The sequence below is a fragment of the Gloeophyllum trabeum genome (assembly GCF_000344685.1).
Source record: "Gloeophyllum trabeum ATCC 11539 unplaced genomic scaffold GLOTRscaffold_00001, whole genome shotgun sequence".
Taxonomy (NCBI): domain Eukaryota; kingdom Fungi; phylum Basidiomycota; class Agaricomycetes; order Gloeophyllales; family Gloeophyllaceae; genus Gloeophyllum; species Gloeophyllum trabeum.
The window spans coordinates 2,739,096-2,755,589 of NW_006920410.1; the positions used below are offsets into that span (position 1 = coordinate 2,739,096).

A 16,494-nucleotide genomic window follows, 5' to 3' on the forward strand; every position below is an offset into this window, starting at 1 on the left:
CTATTGTTAGTAATATTTGAGGGTCAAAGAAGCACATCAGGCGCTCGGGAACCCTACGAACGCGCGGGTGAGGTAACCAGATATCTACCCGAGGGACTGTAAATGCCAAGGCTATGGACTGTGAATTTCGCCAGCGGAAATCGCGTCGTGACGCGATTTGGCGCGGGCGCGCGCCAAAATCGACCCCCTCCTCAGCTAGGTTCGGGTCGGGAAATTCACAGTCCCAACCGCGGCATCACAGTCCACTCGGCACCCAGATCTGTGGCTTGCCCCGAGCTTTAGCTGACCTACTTGCTTGCTCCTGGTATTTATTCCTTACTTAGCTGCACTGTACCGTAGCTGCACATGTACTATAGTTCAAATAAATTTTATTCCGAATTTTCTACCCTACCGTACCCTCATGGAGGAGGCTGCATCTGCCCGCCTCCCGAGCTTGACTTGCAGCGGTGGCGGGAGTTGCTTATGTAATCCGATTAAGACCGTAAACTTTCCTATGATCAGATTCACTTCGCAGCCGGCGCGACTTGTAGTCCGACTACAACATTTCTAATGACACTATAAAGCTGGTTGTATTGGACTACCAGGGTTCTTACTCGACTACGAAAGGCGCATTCGGCAGACTTAGGCAGGGTTCGGCGGACGTCGGCAGCAACGGCAGGGCTGCGGCAGGAAGATAACGACGCGTATACTGGATTCCCACGCCAAATGCACCAGCCTCTACAACATAGATTCTGCCTCAATCTGTTGTAGAGGGTGGTTACGAGCCTAGACTGCTCAGCATACTCGGTGACTGCGAAAGGCGTCTCGTACATATGGCACCATTGAATGACCTTCATCCAGCCTCGGTAACTGATCAGCCCTGCGTTCGGAACTATAGAGCGTCTGGGACGCCTGTCGAAGAAATAACTGTTGGATCCCAGTTTTCTGCTTCTCCCAAGTGATGCGCTTGAAAGGTGCTGACACCCATGAAGATCGGACTTGTGTATGTATTGGTAAACTGGAGCACCACTCCGGGCGGATCTGGCGATCAAACTTTTCGGGTGACTCTTCAACGCCTTCTTGACGATATCTCTGGTAGCCACACCAAAGAGGGTCATACTGATGTCAGTATAGGGAGTAAGAGGGCTAGCTCAGAAAATCTGCAGATACCTGACTCTCAATGCGGAGCGATAACCATACAGGTCGGTTCAACCGCACAGACGAATTCATCAGACTCGCCTCCGGGCCGATCAGTCTCCTCTTCGAGACGCTTAGCCCGGGCACGATATATGACGAAGTAATCCATTCTTCGCAAAGATCGATGAAAGAGATATCTCTCGGATAGGGCAAGGGCCAAGAAACGTTGGAAGAACGCGCAGCAACATCTCTCGAGGCTTACGCTTGTACGGCAAGTGGTTCGGGAATCGCCGTGCTAATGAGTCCCGACGCGTCCACGCGTTATTTGCGTTTGTTTATCTGCCTACGTACCTTTCTTACTTGCTTGCTTCTTGGGAGACGTATCAGGCCCTCCGGTTATGACCAGGATAAAATGGCAGGCTTGGCTGCCCGCGGGCAGGAAATTGGGATATGGGGTTCTCATTGTTCGCGAGTCTCGTCCTACATTTTAGCCTAACTCAGAATTGAGCTCTCGGTATAGTTCATTAATATTGCATGCGCGACGCATCTATTTCAACGATATATTGGGGGGATCAGGCATGTACGTGTCACGAAGCGATGCAGCCGCCCATAAGTGCTAATACACATTCTAGGCTTATGGTCCGTCCATGTTGCCTACGCTCGCGGTGCAAGGGGAGCTACTTGTTGAAAACAGTCTTGGTTACCGCCTGAATCCGAAAAGCATCGCTCGTGGAGATCTCGTGACTTATACCTCGCCCATCGATCCAGGACGTATAGTGTGTAAACGCGTCGTCGGTCTTCCTGGGGATATCGTATGCGTTGACCCCACCGGAGAGAAAGCGCCCTCGACGGAGCATGTTGTGGTACCGAAGGGGCATTACTGGCTGTCGGGAGATAACGCTGCTGCATCCAGAGATTCGAGGGATTACGGTCCTGTGTCTAGTGCGCTGATACGTGGGAAGCTGGTAGCCAGGGTACGTTTGTATATCACATTGCTTGGTGCGCTCTATCACCAACCTCTTTCAAGGTATGGCCATTGCGATCATGGACTATATTCCGTAATCCCTTCGCCATCATCGACTAAAGCTCGCGTGGAATGCACCTCTGTCCTCATATCAGTTCCCCAGAACGCTATGACGGCTGGCTCAATCGACATGGTATCATATCTGAGCGGGTCCCAGTTGGTTTCTCACGGACAAGTGTTCATAATCATCAGATCTCAGAGTGTGGTAAGTACTAGGCCAGACCAGCGATACTTCAATGCGTTATGAGGATCAACCTAGCCATTCCTCGTGAAAGCAGTTTATTATACAAGATGAAAGCGTCTCTGAGCCTTCCTCGTGGCCTCGCATGGGATGCTTAACGGCGGGACTCATCTCACGAAATTCATGGAGTAACCACCCTGCCCGTTTGGCTCGAACTTGAAGTTGTCTGTAGAAAGACCGAAGTGCCCTTGGAGAATGCGTCAGTATGCGGTGTGGATATCTGTATAATGGATTCGGATTGATTCACCTAGGACACTATTGCCGAGCCCTTTGAGCTTATCCATCATCTCCGCCATCTCGGCCTTCTGTGCTGCTTCAATCCGAGGTTTGATACTCTGTAGAGCTCGACGCATCTCCCCGATTTCATGCGACGAAGGAGGCAACACACTTAAGAGCGCAGTGTAATCTGAGGCAGCTCAATTGAGACACTGTTCAGAGGGTAATGCGAAACTCGTTACCTTCTTGTGCACTTGTTAGTGACGACCATGTACCAATCTTCTGGTTGCAAGCAGCGCGCCTTTGCAAAGCTTTGACGTAGCCAGGGTCATCCAGCAATGCTGAACAAACGTCAGTACGTTCGGGTCGTCCGTCCGTGACTGGAGCACACCTTCAGTACAAGCCGCGACAGCCTCCTTATACTCTTCCTGTCACGACTGAATGTAAGCTATGAACGGTCTGGATAAATGCATACGCACCAATTTCATGTGACATGCGCCTATGTTCGCACTCAGAACAGCTCGAACCTTGGCACATTCCTTCTCCACTTCAGTGAGGGGAGGTTGCGGCTCCTGCCCATCCTCGTTGCCCGTGGCTAATGGGCGATCATCCCCCTGGTCGTCGTCCTCGTCCAAACCACTTGTCAAGTCTCTCTCCCGCTCCTTCCCCTTTTTGGACGTCAGGTTCTTCTTGCGTCGTGGTAATCGTCCCAGCCCAGTTCGGTAAGCATTCAGTGCCTCGGTCCATTTTCCAGCTCGGAAGTAGTCATTGCCCTCGAGTTTCAATTCCTCGGCTTCTTGGAGAGATTGCTTGTCGGTCCGTCAGTCATTGGAGGTACAACAGGACACGATATCGATTGCTACCTGGATAGCTTTCTCATCCTCAACCTTTCTGTCCGGTTCGGTGACATCGCAAGGCCCTCCAGAGAGTTCAGAACCGTCAGGATCGGATTGGACCAAGTGATTGTTCTCTGTCATCTTGCCCGAGCAGGTCGGGCCGGCCTGCTTCCAGTGTAGTACAGTATGTACTGACGCGCCAGCGCGTGAAGTGAATGAAGTCATAGATCCGCGTATTACTTGGTATCTGATTACACATCCTGATCTCAAACTTAGCTGCAGAACGCATTCGACATATACTTAGGTAACCAAACGCTCCAGTTCAAGGTGCTTCACAGTCTTTCGCCCCGTAGTATCATGCCTAACATTGGTGACAGTAAATGCATCCTCGTCGTCGGCGCGACCGCCGGCATAGGCAGGGCCCTGGCTAAGAGCCTCAAGGCCCTCCCATCCAAGCCCAAGGTCATTGTCACCGGTCGTCGACAAGAGAGATTAAATGAGCTGGCAAAAGAGGGATTCGAGACTGCCATGGTCAATATCGACACCGATCGGGCTGGCCTCAAGCAGTTCGTCGACTCCATTGTCAGCAAATACCCAGAGGTGTGTCAAATCCCGCTGCCCCCCTGTGACTGGATGTCTCACAACACGCCCCAATGCCAGGTCGATGCAGTCATTTTCTCGGCCGGTATTCAGCACGAGTTCGATTTCACCAAGCCCGAAACGGTCGATCTGGACAGTGCGTACATTCCTCCTGTTACACTGTAACCAACTAATTTCCATAGAACTCGTGAGCGAACTAAACACTAACTACACCGCCATCGTTACGATGATAACGTACTTCCTGCCCCATTTCCTCAAAGTCGCAGTGAGTCTCCCTGTCCTTTCCGAGGAAATTGTACCCTGATCTTCCCCTGCCAGTCCAAGGGCCAGCCATGCTTTATCGTCCCAATCACATCCGGCCTCGGAATAGTGCCTGGACCTTGGGTTCCATGCTACTCTGCAACCAAGGCTGCTCTGCATAGTTACAGCATCTCTCTGAATGAGCAGCTTAGGGGAACTGGCGTCCATGTCATGGAGATCATGCCACCGTGAGTCCCACCTTTATACTTGAGTTAGGCAGTAGCTGAACCCGCCCCAGGCTGGTGGAGTCTGAGCTTCATGACCGTACGTTTCCGTTTCCGTACAAACTCTGGCAGTTGGGCTCCTGATCTAATTCATAAGCAGATCAAGGCAAGACTCCAGTTCTTTCCAAAGTTTGGATGCCTCTGGATGAGTACACTAAGCATGAAGTGGATGGCCTCTTGCGCGGCGATACTTTCATCCCCATCGGCCAGACTGCGGATAACTTCGAGAAATTCGAAAAGGGCAAGGATGAGATAGCTCGGGGATCCTTCAAATTCATCCAAAGCTTGAATTCGTCTTAAAGATGCGGTACATGGTCTGTATACCCTGGATATCTCTGTCGCACGTATCGTGACTTTACCTGACGTTCTCTCCATAGAGACAATCTCCTGCCATTACCATATCCAAGAGTGATATGCGTCGTAGGATAGCATAGAGTACTGGTCGGTGTAGGATGCCCAATCAAAAATTGATAGGATTATTATGGTTACCGAGATGCATGCCATGATGCGCCGGCGCTCAAGCGCTCACCGGTGCACCTGCCGTGAGCATATACCATGTTTCGTTGACAATGACTCCTACGATTCTGCTCCATATCTCGGGCGGCGCTCGGTTTAGTCCCGCACTAACTCCATTACAACAAACAACAAACCATTCGCGGAATGCCAATCGAGAACGAGAGAAACTGGGATACAGATATGGTAGATATGGTACGACATGGTGCTGAAGGAACGTCACGGGCGTACTTCGCGGGTGGAGACAGTACCATAGGATTTGTAGACCGTGATAGGTGGGATTAAGCATGGGTAGCAGGCTTGCTGGAGGTCACTCGAGAGCGAAGCTCCCAGGGCTTCTCGAACTTGCGGCCGGGCATTCGCCTGTGGACTTGACGTATAAATGGTCGTAGAGTCCATGTCCTCCTGGACGCTACTTCAAAGCATTTCCTTATCGCCGTCCGGAGTGCCGCAGTCATGTCCGCCACGCCAGGGATTGCCGATAGCAAGTGCGTGCTGGTGATCGGGGCAACCGCAGGTATAGGAAGGGCCTTGGCCGCTAGCATCCACTCGTTGCCCTCGAAACCTACCGTGGTCGTATCTGGTCGACGCCAGCAACGTCTCGACGAGCTGTGCAAGACAGGTCTGGAGACTATCCAATTCGACGCGAACACCGATGCAAAGAGCTTGAAAGCGTTCGTAGATGACCTCCTGGAGCGATATCCACAGGTACGAGGGCCTTGCGCTGCACTTAATAAGTGTTGATGAAATGCGCATCCTAGTTGGACACCATAGTGTTCTCCGCCGCAGTGCAACAGGAGTTCGATTTCGCCAAACCGGAGACCATAGACTTGAAGAGTAAGACTGTGTCTTCCAAAATTGCTGCTGCTACTCACCTGATGGCTACCCAGAATTCTATAGCGAATTGAATCTGAACTACGTTATGATAGTGACATTAATCACGTACTTGCTTCCGCATTTCTTCAAGCTTGGGGTAAGCTGGCTCCTCTCCTTGGTCTGTCTCAAGACACTGATGCTCTAGCAGGAACAGGGTCAGCCCTGTTTTATCGTTCCAATCACGTCGAATCTAGGCATTGCGCCCGGCGCGTGGACCCCTTGCTACTCTGCAACCAAGGCTGCTTTGCATAGTCTGAGTCTGTCTCTCAACGAGCAGCTGAAGGATACCAATGTCCACATAATGGAAATAATGCCTCCGTGCGTTTCTGTGCATTGGCTTACCGTCATCTCCCGAGCTAACAACACCGAGAATAGCCTTGTTGAATCAGAGCTGCACGACAGTAAGTCTCCTTGGATTCTTTGACTCGGATGCGAATACTGATCCCATCGTTACCCTGGGCAGCCGCCGGAAATACAGGGAAAGTGGCCAAATATTGGATGCCGCTTGAGATGTTCGTGCACGATGTCATGGAGGGTCTGAAGAGAGGGGACAGGACAATCGCCGTCGGCCTCTCTAGGGAGCAATATGAAAGATTTGAAAAGGGCAAGGAAGACGTCGTACACCAGACCATGGAAGTGTGGAAGACATGGTAGCAAATGTAGTACAGGCTTGCATTGTCCGACACGTCCGAAATCCTCCTTTCACGTGACGAGTGTAAGATAATTTGCCCCAAACCGGTCTATCAACTCCTATCGAGTCAAACAGAGTCGCGATTTTAAGTGATTCCGGGCTACTCTAGTCATCGTTCATCTTCCCACTTGCCATCATGTCCAAGCCGGCGTTCTGGTTACGTTGCGAAAAGAAGGAGTTCGAAAGACGAGCGGCGCTGACGCCTACCACCGCCAAGAAGCTAATAGATGCGGGTTTCGAGATCATAGTCGAGCGGGACGAGCAGAGGATCTTCGACGATTCGGAGTACGAAGCGTGAGTCTGAAGACGCAGGCATCGCACATTGTATCCTGAGTCGGAGATCATACGTAGAGTGGGCTGCAAACTAGTCGAGAACAACTCATGGCCCAGTGCTCCTACATCCATCCCCATCATTGGCCTCAAGGAGCTCCCGGCGTCCTCTGACCCTATTGCCCAGACGCACATCCAATTCGCACATTGCTATAAGAACCAAGCGGGTTGGTCACAAGTCCTGGCGCGTTTTCACAAAGGTGGAGGGACGTTGTACGATCTCGAGTTCCTTCAGGACGAGCAGGGTAGGCGCGTCGCCGCATTCGGGTTCCATGCGGGGTTTGCAGGTGCTGCCGCAGGTGCCTTGGCAGTTGCTGCACGCAGGCAGAGCAAGAACCTGGGACAATTAGAGCCATACGCGAACGAGGGTGAGATGGTGAAAGACGTGAAGGAGAAACTGGGCGGCAGTGGGAAGGGTGTTAGGGCCCTTGTTATTGGCGCGTTGGGTAGATGTGGGCGAGGGGCCGTGGATTTGCTTAGGAAGATTGGCTTGGCAGAGTGAGTCCATCCCGACAGATCCTGATTGTCACAAACCTGATCGTCGACAGGGACGACATCCTCAAATGGGACATGGCAGAGACAGCTAAGGGTGGTCCTTTCAGCGAAATTCTGGACGTTGATATATTCGTCAACTGCATCTATCTGTCGTCCTCGATCCCTCCGTTCTTGACCGCGGACCAAATTCGGGCTGCGGGTAAACAGAGGCGGTTGAGTGTCGTCGTAGACGTTAGCTGCGACACCACCAATCCTTTCAACCCCATACCAATATACAATATCAACACAACTTTCTCGGAGCCGACGGTCCCGGTCGATGTTGGGTATGTCATCGCAACGGCTCACCGCGGTTATAACTGATTCTCATCCGATTTGTAGACCTGAAAATCCCCCGTTGTCCGTTATCTCGATTGACCACTTACCGACACTGCTGCCCCGAGAGGCTTCGGAACAGTTCAGCAGCGACTTGCTGCCATCTCTGTTAGAGTTCCCCAATAGGAAGACAGCGCGAGTGTGGGTCGAGGCAGAAGAGCTGTTCAAGCGCAAGCTGGCCGAGGCCGTCAAAGCAGAAGGACTTTAAGCAGCGAGTGCTCTGTCGCGAAAAGACGAGAACTGCCTAGAGTTCCGTCACCCTGATAGTACAGAATCGTAGTGTAATGAATCAGAAACATCGTACTATGATAGAATCGCTTTGTGATATGATGTACTGGTAGCAACCGCGCACGGACGCAAAAATACGATCAGCGTGCGAGGTCGTCGCCAAGGAGGGAGTTGGAGGTGTACGGAGGCCGGCTTGGGCATATGTGTCTCGCGATTGACTGCGCAGAGAACGCAGCGACGGCCATGCCATGATCTCTGGCAGGAACACGCAGACCGGCTGGAACTACTGCCAGAGCAGGGAAAGATGCAGCAGCGGGAGCCAGAGCCAAGATACGCAGTCGGTGTCAGTGATAAATATACAAGGCCGAGGTTACGGTTGTAGCCAAGTACCATCGCTGTTTGTATGTAATTAGCAGCCGTCAAAGCAGCGTGGCGGCAGCCTCTTTCTTTTCTCCAGTCCTCTTCCTCCTCTGCTGTGGGTTTCTGGTCTCTCTTTCTTTCTTTATTCGGGCCCGACTACGACTTGTGCAATTTACTTTCCAAATTACACCGGTGCTGGTCGCCCTCCTAATCCCCTCCGTAATAATATCCGCAGCAAACCTCTTCTCGTCAATCGTCCTTCTAGATCATGGAATACCCAGTCTCCCCGGTCCCCGAAATCCACATCTCCTTTGCTCCCCCCGATGAGCCTCGCAAGGAGCCCTATTCTCCCTTCGCGTCGTTGAGTCCTCTTACGCAGGATGACGACGATGGTTACAGGCCCACCCTTTTGTCACCACCCTGCACGGCGTCTCCCAAGGTGCATAGACAGTTGTCGCCCCTGCGTCCTGCAGATGCGCCTGTCGGGAAGGGCCTTGACCGCGACCGCTTCGAGGCGCTCCTGAGGTCCTCACGCGAGCGTAATACCGCCGTGGGCGCCAAGAAATCCCTTGATTTGCGCAAGGAGATAGCTTTGAAGGCTCACAAGAGCAAGCAAAGTACGCCCATACCTATGATCTCCTGATATGTCTGTTGACTATCTGCTGCAGTGGAGAGGCGCGCAGTCTTTCTCTCGAAGATCCAAGCTCCCCCGTCTCCTACCGCCACGGGTCTGCCCAAGACCCCGCCGGAGTCGCCGGCCATTTTCCACTACACCTTACCGTCCCCGGGGCTTGTGTCTCCGTTGGCCGTCTTCGAGTCCATTCAAGAGAACCCATCCGGGTTCCCCGCCAGGGAGCCTTGGGTCGAGCAAGTCGACTTCCGTTTGCCCAAGGAGTACGCCACTCAGGTCAAGAAGCCTATGTCCCCTTCGTTTGCCAAGCCATTGCCGTCTCTGGACCAGATCACCGCTCATCTGAGCTCCCATGGCCATGTCGCTCCCCAGCGTGAACCCCGTGCGACTCGCCGATCGCCGATCCCTCTGCCTGACTTCTTGCGCGGCCGCGTGAATAGACAGAAGTCGCCTGCTCGTGCAGAGGCTCCGGCGCCGAAGCCCCGGCGCAACCTTCCTATCGGTGTCGGTAGACTTCAGTTCCCCGCTCGCAACACTGTTCCTGCGGTGCCTGAGCCCGTCTCGCCTCAGCCGCAGCACTTGCACCAGCTGCCGCCTAGGTCTCCGGGAGCACCGTTGACCCCGAAGATTACAATTACGACGACGGTAGTCCCTCGAACGTCGACCACGTCCCCGGTTGACTTGACTGAGTCTAACCTCCAGGCTCTCACCGCTCGCGCTCGCAAGGCAAGTGACATGCTGTCGACCCTGCGGCGCCGCACGGTCGAACTGCACTTGGATGCCCACTCGCTGCAGGGCCTGAACGGTCGCGATGTGGAGGACGATAGGAAGTCGGGGAGGCGGCACAGCGCGCCCGCCGAGTTGGTCCAAAGGCGAAGAGAAGGTTTCATGCACCCCGTCTTGGATTTGCCCGGCGGGTTCTAAGGACTCTCCGCTTCTCTTATAATCTTGCAAATGACAATGAACCAAAGGATTCTCGGGATGCCCATGTATCTTTATTCTTCGATTGACCCTTTTTACCCCTTTATACTCTTATTCCTTTCTTCGCTGCGGGTGTTTGTACTTTGCCGGAGGTGGAAGGGGGAAGAGAAGGAGACTCCAATGTGTTTGTAGGACTAGCTGATTTCTTCAGGCTGCGCCTACCTTTTCATGTTCCTTGCAGTACCTCTCACTCATTACCCACTAGCTCGAGGATACGGGCTGTGCCCCAATCTTCACCCCCACGGAATATCGTGCCGGCATCACTACGATGTACACATTCGTGTAGTAGATATCATCAGACTGGTTCTTGGTGTCGATATGCTGCCACAGAAGAAAATTAGGTCAAGCAAAATTAATATCGTCTAGTTTCGCCCGTCTTACACGTGCGTCGGCTTCATAGCGTCAGAATGGGTCTCAAATTCCAGTGCCAGGTTCTGCAAGCTCTACGTTCCTTTAGAATGTGGGTAGCGATACAAATGACCAGTTCCTGCTGTCGGAGAATTGTCCATATCCATTTTCTCAAAGTTGCCGAGAGATTAGTCCCATTGTGCTTGCTGCCACTGACCCGTGAAAGTGCGTGGTGGCTCAAAATCCTGTCCCTCTTCACCTTCGGCACCAGCACGATATCCTCCTTCTTCGGGCGGTGGTGAAGGAGTCGCGGACTTCCCTCGCAGCCTGGTAATAACACTGAGTCGACGTTCTGCAAGACTAACATTTTAGAGAATGCAATTTATATTACAACGGGTGTACTCACGTAGCTCTAGACGCATGTTTTCGTCGACGTATTCTTCGTCGGAGTCCATCAATGGGTCCGCCGTGTTCACTGAGAACCAGGCCTCTGCTTTGACGTCAGTCCGCAGACTATAACAACCCAAGTGACACGTACGCTGTAGCATGGAGCGTTCTGCATCCCCGAGCCCTCCGCTCCCTTGCGCAGGGGCTGTGGGGGCAGGGGCTGTCGGACATAAGATCAATCGCCTTAACACGAAAGGAGTGCACGGACCTCTAGGCTGAGGATTCCGAGGTTTGAGTTGTTCCCGCTCTTTGGGTACGTAGTGGTGAAACGTCTCTCCTCTACTACCTTGGTGCACGGGAGGATGTTGGGTTCGGTGCCTCCTAGGTGCAAGATCTAAAGGGAACTTCAGCTGACCACGCTTCGTCGTAAAACTATGCACGCACCCCTCTGGAGAGGCGGAGGGGCAGGCGAGGGGATGCTGCGTCTCTCATGCTCCGTCTGGTTCACGAGCTTCTGTAAGAATTGGCTCCTAAGCTGAGACATTTTTCTGCCCCATTCGATCTCGTCAGGGGGATCCATATTTTCCTCCTCCATTTCCCTGGGCGTGATATGACGAAGACGGGGGACCTTTCCCGGATGTTGTCGAGCGTACTCGTCGCAAAAGGGATTTGGTACATCTGTGCCTTCGAGATAGTGGAAGATGAGCCAAAGGAAAGCACGCGCGCGCGAAGCCGAGGACAATTCAACCGGCATGAAGAGATCCAGGAAGTCCGTGGGTGGGTCGAAGTGGGGCAGAGACTAGTGCCGAAAGTTAGATTAGACGCCAGAAGAAGGTTTCGCGGCTCTCACGGAGGCATGGTTCGCTAGGACAAAAATTAGATTAACTACACTAGTCGGAGGTTTCTGTCCAGATTGCTTTGGCCGGGAGATGAACAGAAGGTGCAGTGATGAGACGAGCTCCACTCACTACTTTTGTGATCACTTCAGCTGGAGTAGACGGCGGTCCGTTCTTGAATTCAGAGGGCAACAAAGCAGCCTTTAGACAGTTTTTGATACGGGGCGCATCCTGTGCATTGCCATCCGTTTTCTGTAATGAAGGGACCGGATGGTATGATCTAAGCGCTGTCTTCATTTCCGGGAAAACTAGGGCGGCAACAAACTATGAGCCGTGGAAAGACTCAAAAACTCAAGACACTGCGTACAGGCCATCGTTGTGTTGATTCTACCAACGTTGGTCAGGAGGCAAATCTTCGCAAATTCCAGTGCGAAAGGCGGCGTCTCGACCATCTTGTCCTTCAACACCTTTGAACACTTGCTAGAGTTGAAGAGCGCATTGACGTATAGATCGGCGAAGGTCACTTTGTTGGCCGCCTTCCCGGGTGATGGATCTGTGAAGACTCTCGCCGTGTCCGAAAATATATGGTGAAGAACAGCGAACTGGACGTCCTTTCGAGTAAGCGGTTCAGCATCGCCGCGCTTGATTGGTACGGTTTTCCGGTGGACATATTGCGAGCTGCTCATGCCGTCTTGAGTGGCCGGATCTTCAGATAAAAGCAAGCTAGAAGACTTACGCAGTTTCTGCTTGCGGAGGAGCCCATCCCTGGACATTGGGCTGTCTTGAAGGACCACCTTGATCGGGGTCCATGAGAGGAAAAGACGAGAATAGATACGGAAAACAAAGGAGCGATTAGGACACGCGGTGCCGGAATTGTAAGCCTCTTCACAGGAAGGGGGGAAGCAGAAATCTATACAGTTCTTTCACGTGCAGATGACTTGAAGAGGGCGGACCTATTCGCACGATTATCATCAGAAGGCTTGAGCAATCAGCTGGAGAGGTGTACAGCACATCCTAAAAGTACAGACGCCACATGAGTTGGCTGATAGACACACTGATCACGGTAGCCAGGTGGACAGATAAAATCCTCACCTTCCCTACTACACTCGACGGATTGGGGACAGCCCATCGCCACAAAAGAAAAATTAGCTGGCCGCGCGGAAAACAAAGGCAGGACAAAAGAGGTGCTTCGGCTTACCCACACTGTAGTGTAACTTGGCTAGGTTCTTTACGTATACTAATCCCAATTCGATCACTAGGGTCGTCCAAATTAGCAATTCGCGGATGCAAAAATCCTTGTGATTACCTAATACAGCGAACTTCTCAAGTCGTTAGAGTGCGCCGGCTTCGTGGCGAAGCAGTGGCAGTCTCTTGCACAATTGCCTCTATCAAAACCTCTCAGGATGTCCCAATTTAACGAAGAGACGCAGGTAAGTCGTGACACTGGCGTCTCCAAGTGCGACTGATGTAAGGGATGTCGAACAGAAGGAGATGCAGACGTTCATTGAGCAACTGCGAGCCTCGTCCCAGTTACAGCAGAATATTGCAAACTTCACCAACAAGTGCTGGGACAAGTACGTTAGCTCTCACATTCCCATGCTATTATGCATAACTCATCGCTCTCGGTAGGTGCGTCTCTGGGACACCATCGACCTCTTTCTCCAGTAGCGAACAAGGTTGCCTCGCCAACTGCGTGGAAAGGTTCTTGGACACAAGTGTGTTTATCGTGAAACGGATAGAGGAACAGAGAGCCAATCGCGGATTCACATGACGCTCCTATTACTTGGCCTTGAGCTGAGCACATTTTATAGGGACAGTCCAAATGCCAAATGTTTGCCGTGTACGTATACGAGTTCCGAGTCCATGCACAAAAACGGATACCTAAGCACGGTGTATAATGCCACATATTATACCTTTAATGGCATGGACAGAGATTGCAGCCCCAGAGCTTGCCCAGAACACAAAGACGTGACTATACAACATACTGTCTGAACTTCGTCCAAGTCCAGCCGAGCATAGCAGGTGTGAAGAAACAAAATGCATCCAGTATCTCGTGCTTGCTACGCAGTTGCAGAGGAATCTCAACAACATCTTCCGACGCAAAGGAGCCGGTGTCCAAATATTTGGCCATCAGCTGGTCTTTCTCCCGCCATATTCCCCGGAGCCACTCTTCGAATATGACCTTCTCTGCTTCAGGCACCTCAATTTCAACTGCACTAGTGGCAGAGCCGTTAGGCAAAACCGTCGGATTGGAAGAAGATAGATCTCCCAATGGCACGTCCGATGCTACGTTAAAGCGCCGGATGTGCATATGGATGGTCGGCGGGGGAATCCGGTCAAGGAATATCGACCGAAGGGTGTAATAGGACTGTCCGTAGCCAAATCGCGGTATCCCTTGGTAGGGTTAGCACGAATCAAGGATATATCACACGTACGCATACCTGGATATGCAACGGTAATATCCAAAAGTTGTAAGCTAGGGATGCGAGGGGCAAGGGATCGTAAACTATATTGAAGTCCTGTCGACCGAGGAAGTAACGTGTGCATCATGTCTGGCTTCAAAACAAAATCCTGTCAGTTGACGGAATGGATTGATGCTGGCGCCCTGATATGGCACGTACAACTCCTAACTTATCTGCGTATTTCTTGCTCACGGGCCTCGTGTCTGCACTGACCAAGGTGCCCTCGGGATAGAGCAGGAAAGACAAGGGCAAGTCCTGGATCTCTGCACGCCGACCCAATCGCGAAAGCTGAGCCGATAGATGCAATCTATCGGATGCCCATGACCGAGCTAGGAAGATGAAATCGAAGAATTGCATACCCTAGACCATGCCATGCGAGTGAGAGATTGCGAGACATTCCGTAGAGTGTGCCACGCACCCAGCCAACGACAGGTATCCACTTCAAACTCTTCTTTAGAACGATGAACACGTCTCTGTGGGTATTCATGAAATACATCAGACACCATGCATACCACCAGTCTGCGTAAATCTGCATAGAACTGTCAGATTACAGGCCTTGTCCACACGCACGACCCGCAAAGCATGTACCTGATGGTTAGCTATGAGTACAGACTTGTCCGGCAGGCGCAACTCGGTGACTCTGCCAGAGCGGTCCCGTACTACTATCCTTTCTAATTCTTCGTCAGCGAATCGCCCGTTCCCGTCCTTCTCGAAGGTAACGGCCAGCTGAGTCGGCGCAAACCACTGGCACATGAGGACTTCAGGCGGTCCTTCAGCTGCAGCGTATTACTTTGAAGACTAGACAGAGCTTGCTCACCGAGGAGTGTCCCAAACGAGCCTTTGGTATATCGAACCCCCACTTCGTAAAGTCTCCAGGCCACATCCAGTGGTATAAACCGTAAGGGCAACAGAAAGACAAACTGTGTGCCATTGATCATGATACACCCAACATTGAAGATTATGAAGAACAGTATTCCGTTGAGTACTTGGGCCCATGTCCTTGAAGGTCGCGAGGGGATAGGGAGTGCGTACACTGGCACGGGTGCCTCAGCCGCCATGATAACCAAAAGACGCCAAGAAACCCTCTGCACAAGCAAGATACAGAGAAGAGTATAATACAGTCCAAGGCGGATATGATACACAACAGAGTCGGCCTTGCGGACCAGTCTCAGAGGCCGCAGTAGTTAGCTAACCCGCCAGCACGCTTCTTTAGCGTTTCCCCTATATAGGGAAACATATAGTGCTTCCCGATCGCTGAGAACAGCTTTATCATATGCCACATTGCCAGTGTCAATTTCGAGCCGATCCGATACGCGTATGACATTCCGATTCCTCTAGAATCGGTTTACTGTTCAGTAGTTGTATAGGGCTCTCTGGCGATCGAGAAAGCGAGCGCTTAACAGGGGTTATACCACTTACGTCCCAAATTACTCGAAATGTAATAGGAGCACTATTCATAAATGGTAGGTGGCCCGATCCAAATCTTACCGCCACCAACAAATAGGAACTATTACCCCTTATGTCGGGGATTACTGTTTGTGTGATAGAAATTAATTCCAAATATGTAGGGTGGCACTGTCAGGCATTCCCCGGCTGCCTGTGGAATTGGGGGCGTTACTCACTCCCAGGCATGATATTGATATTGAGCGGAGTTTCAAATCTATAAGAGGCAAGTTCGCGTGGCTCGCGACAGATGCTTGGGGAACGCTGGGGCAGGGATATCTCGTCTAAGTCGTTACGGAGCTTCTAGAATCAATATTATAGTAGAAGTTAAATAATGTAAATTTCCTGAACTTGTGTCGGCGCGGGCGTATCAGCCATGGTATTGTGAGCGTGAGGCGGGAGTTGCCGAACCATTAGCACAGTTCAAACTCAGCTCAATATCATGAGTGACTTGTATACGGGGATTTCCTGCACAATAAAATCCAAAGATTTTGTTTGAGTACTCTAGCATGTTGTACCTATAGGATATACTAACCACAAAGCAGGCGCCATCTCATGGGGCATTGTGCACCCAGAGTTCCGGTCGCAGCCACCCTCGATATTGTGCGGGGTTCTAATCGTGGGAACCGCTCACTCTGCGTCTCGCGCAGGCGCACCATATACGACTTCAGCGTTTCAACTTGAGCGTGAACGACTACAAAATCCCCGGAGAGTAGTACTACTGTCATCAGAATGCCAATAGGTATTGTTTACTTGTAGCTACTTGAGACCTGCGGGTGCTAGTATCGTGAACCCGCCGGACACATTTACTTAGATACCCGGTCGAAGACCGGGAAGAAAAAATGAACTACACCTCAAAAATTGAAGGATCAGCACCCTAGGATACATCTCGTGCAACGTACGGGAGCAGCGAGAGGTTGTACAATGTATAACCTGCTCGCTAGGGAAGAAGCATGCTTCAGCCACATGCAACCATATTGGAGG

General features: G+C 51.8%; 9 protein-coding genes across 9 annotated transcripts; 6 read left to right on the forward strand and 3 right to left on the reverse strand.

Annotated features, from left to right (window-relative positions):
• Window positions 1-1,639: 1,639 nt before the first annotated feature.
• Window positions 1,640-2,387, forward strand: GLOTRDRAFT_30199 (LexA/Signal peptidase; the record flags this gene model as incomplete). Its single annotated transcript, XM_007861989.1, has 2 exons — window positions 1,640-1,702; window positions 1,749-2,387. Coding segments are annotated over 2 exons (702 nt in total), but the record flags the coding sequence as incomplete, so codon positions are not given.
• A 101-nt stretch (window positions 2,388-2,488) lies between these two features.
• Window positions 2,489-3,574, reverse strand: GLOTRDRAFT_90232 (uncharacterized protein; the record flags this gene model as incomplete). Its single annotated transcript, XM_007863374.1, has 6 exons — window positions 2,489-2,568; window positions 2,629-2,787; window positions 2,840-2,938; window positions 2,989-3,025; window positions 3,077-3,406; window positions 3,461-3,574. 6 exons carry the CDS (start codon window positions 3,572-3,574, stop codon window positions 2,489-2,491), a joined length of 819 nt encoding a protein of 272 aa, XP_007861565.1.
• Window positions 3,575-3,774: 200 nt separating this feature from the next.
• GLOTRDRAFT_118945 (NAD P-binding protein) lies at window positions 3,775-5,050 on the forward strand. The gene is made up of 7 exons (XM_007862997.1): window positions 3,775-4,033; window positions 4,094-4,169; window positions 4,216-4,298; window positions 4,352-4,521; window positions 4,572-4,597; window positions 4,658-4,871; window positions 4,935-5,050. Exons 1-6 carry the CDS (start codon window positions 3,791-3,793, stop codon window positions 4,855-4,857), a joined length of 798 nt encoding a protein of 265 aa, XP_007861188.1. The 5' UTR covers window positions 3,775-3,790; the 3' UTR covers window positions 4,858-4,871; window positions 4,935-5,050.
• A 476-nt stretch (window positions 5,051-5,526) lies between these two features.
• GLOTRDRAFT_113399 (NAD P-binding protein) lies at window positions 5,527-6,650 on the forward strand (the record flags this gene model as incomplete). Its single annotated transcript, XM_007862998.1, has 6 exons — window positions 5,527-5,778; window positions 5,832-5,907; window positions 5,961-6,043; window positions 6,095-6,264; window positions 6,322-6,347; window positions 6,410-6,650. The coding sequence occupies 6 exons, from the start codon at window positions 5,527-5,529 to the stop codon at window positions 6,598-6,600; spliced, it is 798 nt and encodes a 265-aa protein (XP_007861189.1). The 3' UTR covers window positions 6,601-6,650.
• A 51-nt stretch (window positions 6,651-6,701) lies between these two features.
• GLOTRDRAFT_68913 (Formate/glycerate dehydrogenase catalytic domain-like protein) lies at window positions 6,702-8,218 on the forward strand. The gene is made up of 4 exons (XM_007862999.1): window positions 6,702-6,931; window positions 6,989-7,465; window positions 7,516-7,785; window positions 7,841-8,218. Exons 1-4 carry the CDS (start codon window positions 6,774-6,776, stop codon window positions 8,040-8,042), a joined length of 1,107 nt encoding a protein of 368 aa, XP_007861190.1. The 5' UTR covers window positions 6,702-6,773; the 3' UTR covers window positions 8,043-8,218.
• A 279-nt stretch (window positions 8,219-8,497) lies between these two features.
• Window positions 8,498-10,382, forward strand: GLOTRDRAFT_113401 (uncharacterized protein). Its single transcript, XM_007863000.1, has 2 exons — window positions 8,498-9,039; window positions 9,091-10,382. The coding sequence occupies exons 1-2, from the start codon at window positions 8,691-8,693 to the stop codon at window positions 9,975-9,977; spliced, it is 1,236 nt and encodes a 411-aa protein (XP_007861191.1). The 5' UTR covers window positions 8,498-8,690; the 3' UTR covers window positions 9,978-10,382.
• A 99-nt stretch (window positions 10,383-10,481) lies between these two features.
• GLOTRDRAFT_113402 (uncharacterized protein) lies at window positions 10,482-12,291 on the reverse strand (the record flags this gene model as incomplete). Its single annotated transcript, XM_007863001.1, has 8 exons — window positions 10,482-10,734; window positions 10,789-10,872; window positions 10,921-10,989; window positions 11,038-11,163; window positions 11,214-11,568; window positions 11,614-11,685; window positions 11,738-11,913; window positions 11,973-12,291. The coding sequence occupies 8 exons, from the start codon at window positions 12,289-12,291 to the stop codon at window positions 10,571-10,573; spliced, it is 1,365 nt and encodes a 454-aa protein (XP_007861192.1). The 3' UTR covers window positions 10,482-10,570.
• Window positions 12,292-13,008: 717 nt separating this feature from the next.
• GLOTRDRAFT_124632 (uncharacterized protein) lies at window positions 13,009-13,376 on the forward strand (the record flags this gene model as incomplete). Its single annotated transcript, XM_007863002.1, has 3 exons — window positions 13,009-13,035; window positions 13,091-13,179; window positions 13,235-13,376. The coding sequence occupies 3 exons, from the start codon at window positions 13,009-13,011 to the stop codon at window positions 13,374-13,376; spliced, it is 258 nt and encodes an 85-aa protein (XP_007861193.1).
• A 201-nt stretch (window positions 13,377-13,577) lies between these two features.
• On the reverse strand, window positions 13,578-14,820 carry GLOTRDRAFT_30054 (acyltransferase-domain-containing protein; the record flags this gene model as incomplete). Its single annotated transcript, XM_007861981.1, has 5 exons — window positions 13,578-13,999; window positions 14,047-14,161; window positions 14,227-14,427; window positions 14,486-14,596; window positions 14,656-14,820. 5 exons carry the CDS (start codon window positions 14,818-14,820, stop codon window positions 13,578-13,580), a joined length of 1,014 nt encoding a protein of 337 aa, XP_007860172.1.
• Window positions 14,821-16,494: the final 1,674 nt, after the last annotated feature.

What these genes read in the sequence shown, in the direction of transcription:
- GLOTRDRAFT_113401 (XM_007863000.1), top strand. Translation starts at nt 8,691, where the DNA reads ATGGAATACCCAGTCTCCCCGGTCCCCGAAATCCACATCTCCTTTGCT. An exon ending in GGCTCACAAGAGCAAGCAAA is followed by an intron (nt 9,040 to 9,090) that starts GTACGCCCATAC and finishes TATCTGCTGCAG; the next exon opens with TGGAGAGGCGCGCAGTCTTT.
- GLOTRDRAFT_118945 (XM_007862997.1), top strand. Translation starts at nt 3,791, where the DNA reads ATGCCTAACATTGGTGACAGTAAATGCATCCTCGTCGTCGGCGCGACC. An exon ending in CCCATTTCCTCAAAGTCGCA is followed by an intron (nt 4,299 to 4,351) that starts GTGAGTCTCCCT and finishes TTCCCCTGCCAG; the next exon opens with TCCAAGGGCCAGCCATGCTT. An exon ending in GTCATGGAGATCATGCCACC is followed by an intron (nt 4,522 to 4,571) that starts GTGAGTCCCACC and finishes AACCCGCCCCAG; the next exon opens with GCTGGTGGAGTCTGAGCTTC.
- GLOTRDRAFT_68913 (XM_007862999.1), top strand. Translation starts at nt 6,774, where the DNA reads ATGTCCAAGCCGGCGTTCTGGTTACGTTGCGAAAAGAAGGAGTTCGAA. An exon ending in GACGATTCGGAGTACGAAGC is followed by an intron (nt 6,932 to 6,988) that starts GTGAGTCTGAAG and finishes GATCATACGTAG; the next exon opens with AGTGGGCTGCAAACTAGTCG. An exon ending in AGGAAGATTGGCTTGGCAGA is followed by an intron (nt 7,466 to 7,515) that starts GTGAGTCCATCC and finishes GATCGTCGACAG; the next exon opens with GGACGACATCCTCAAATGGG.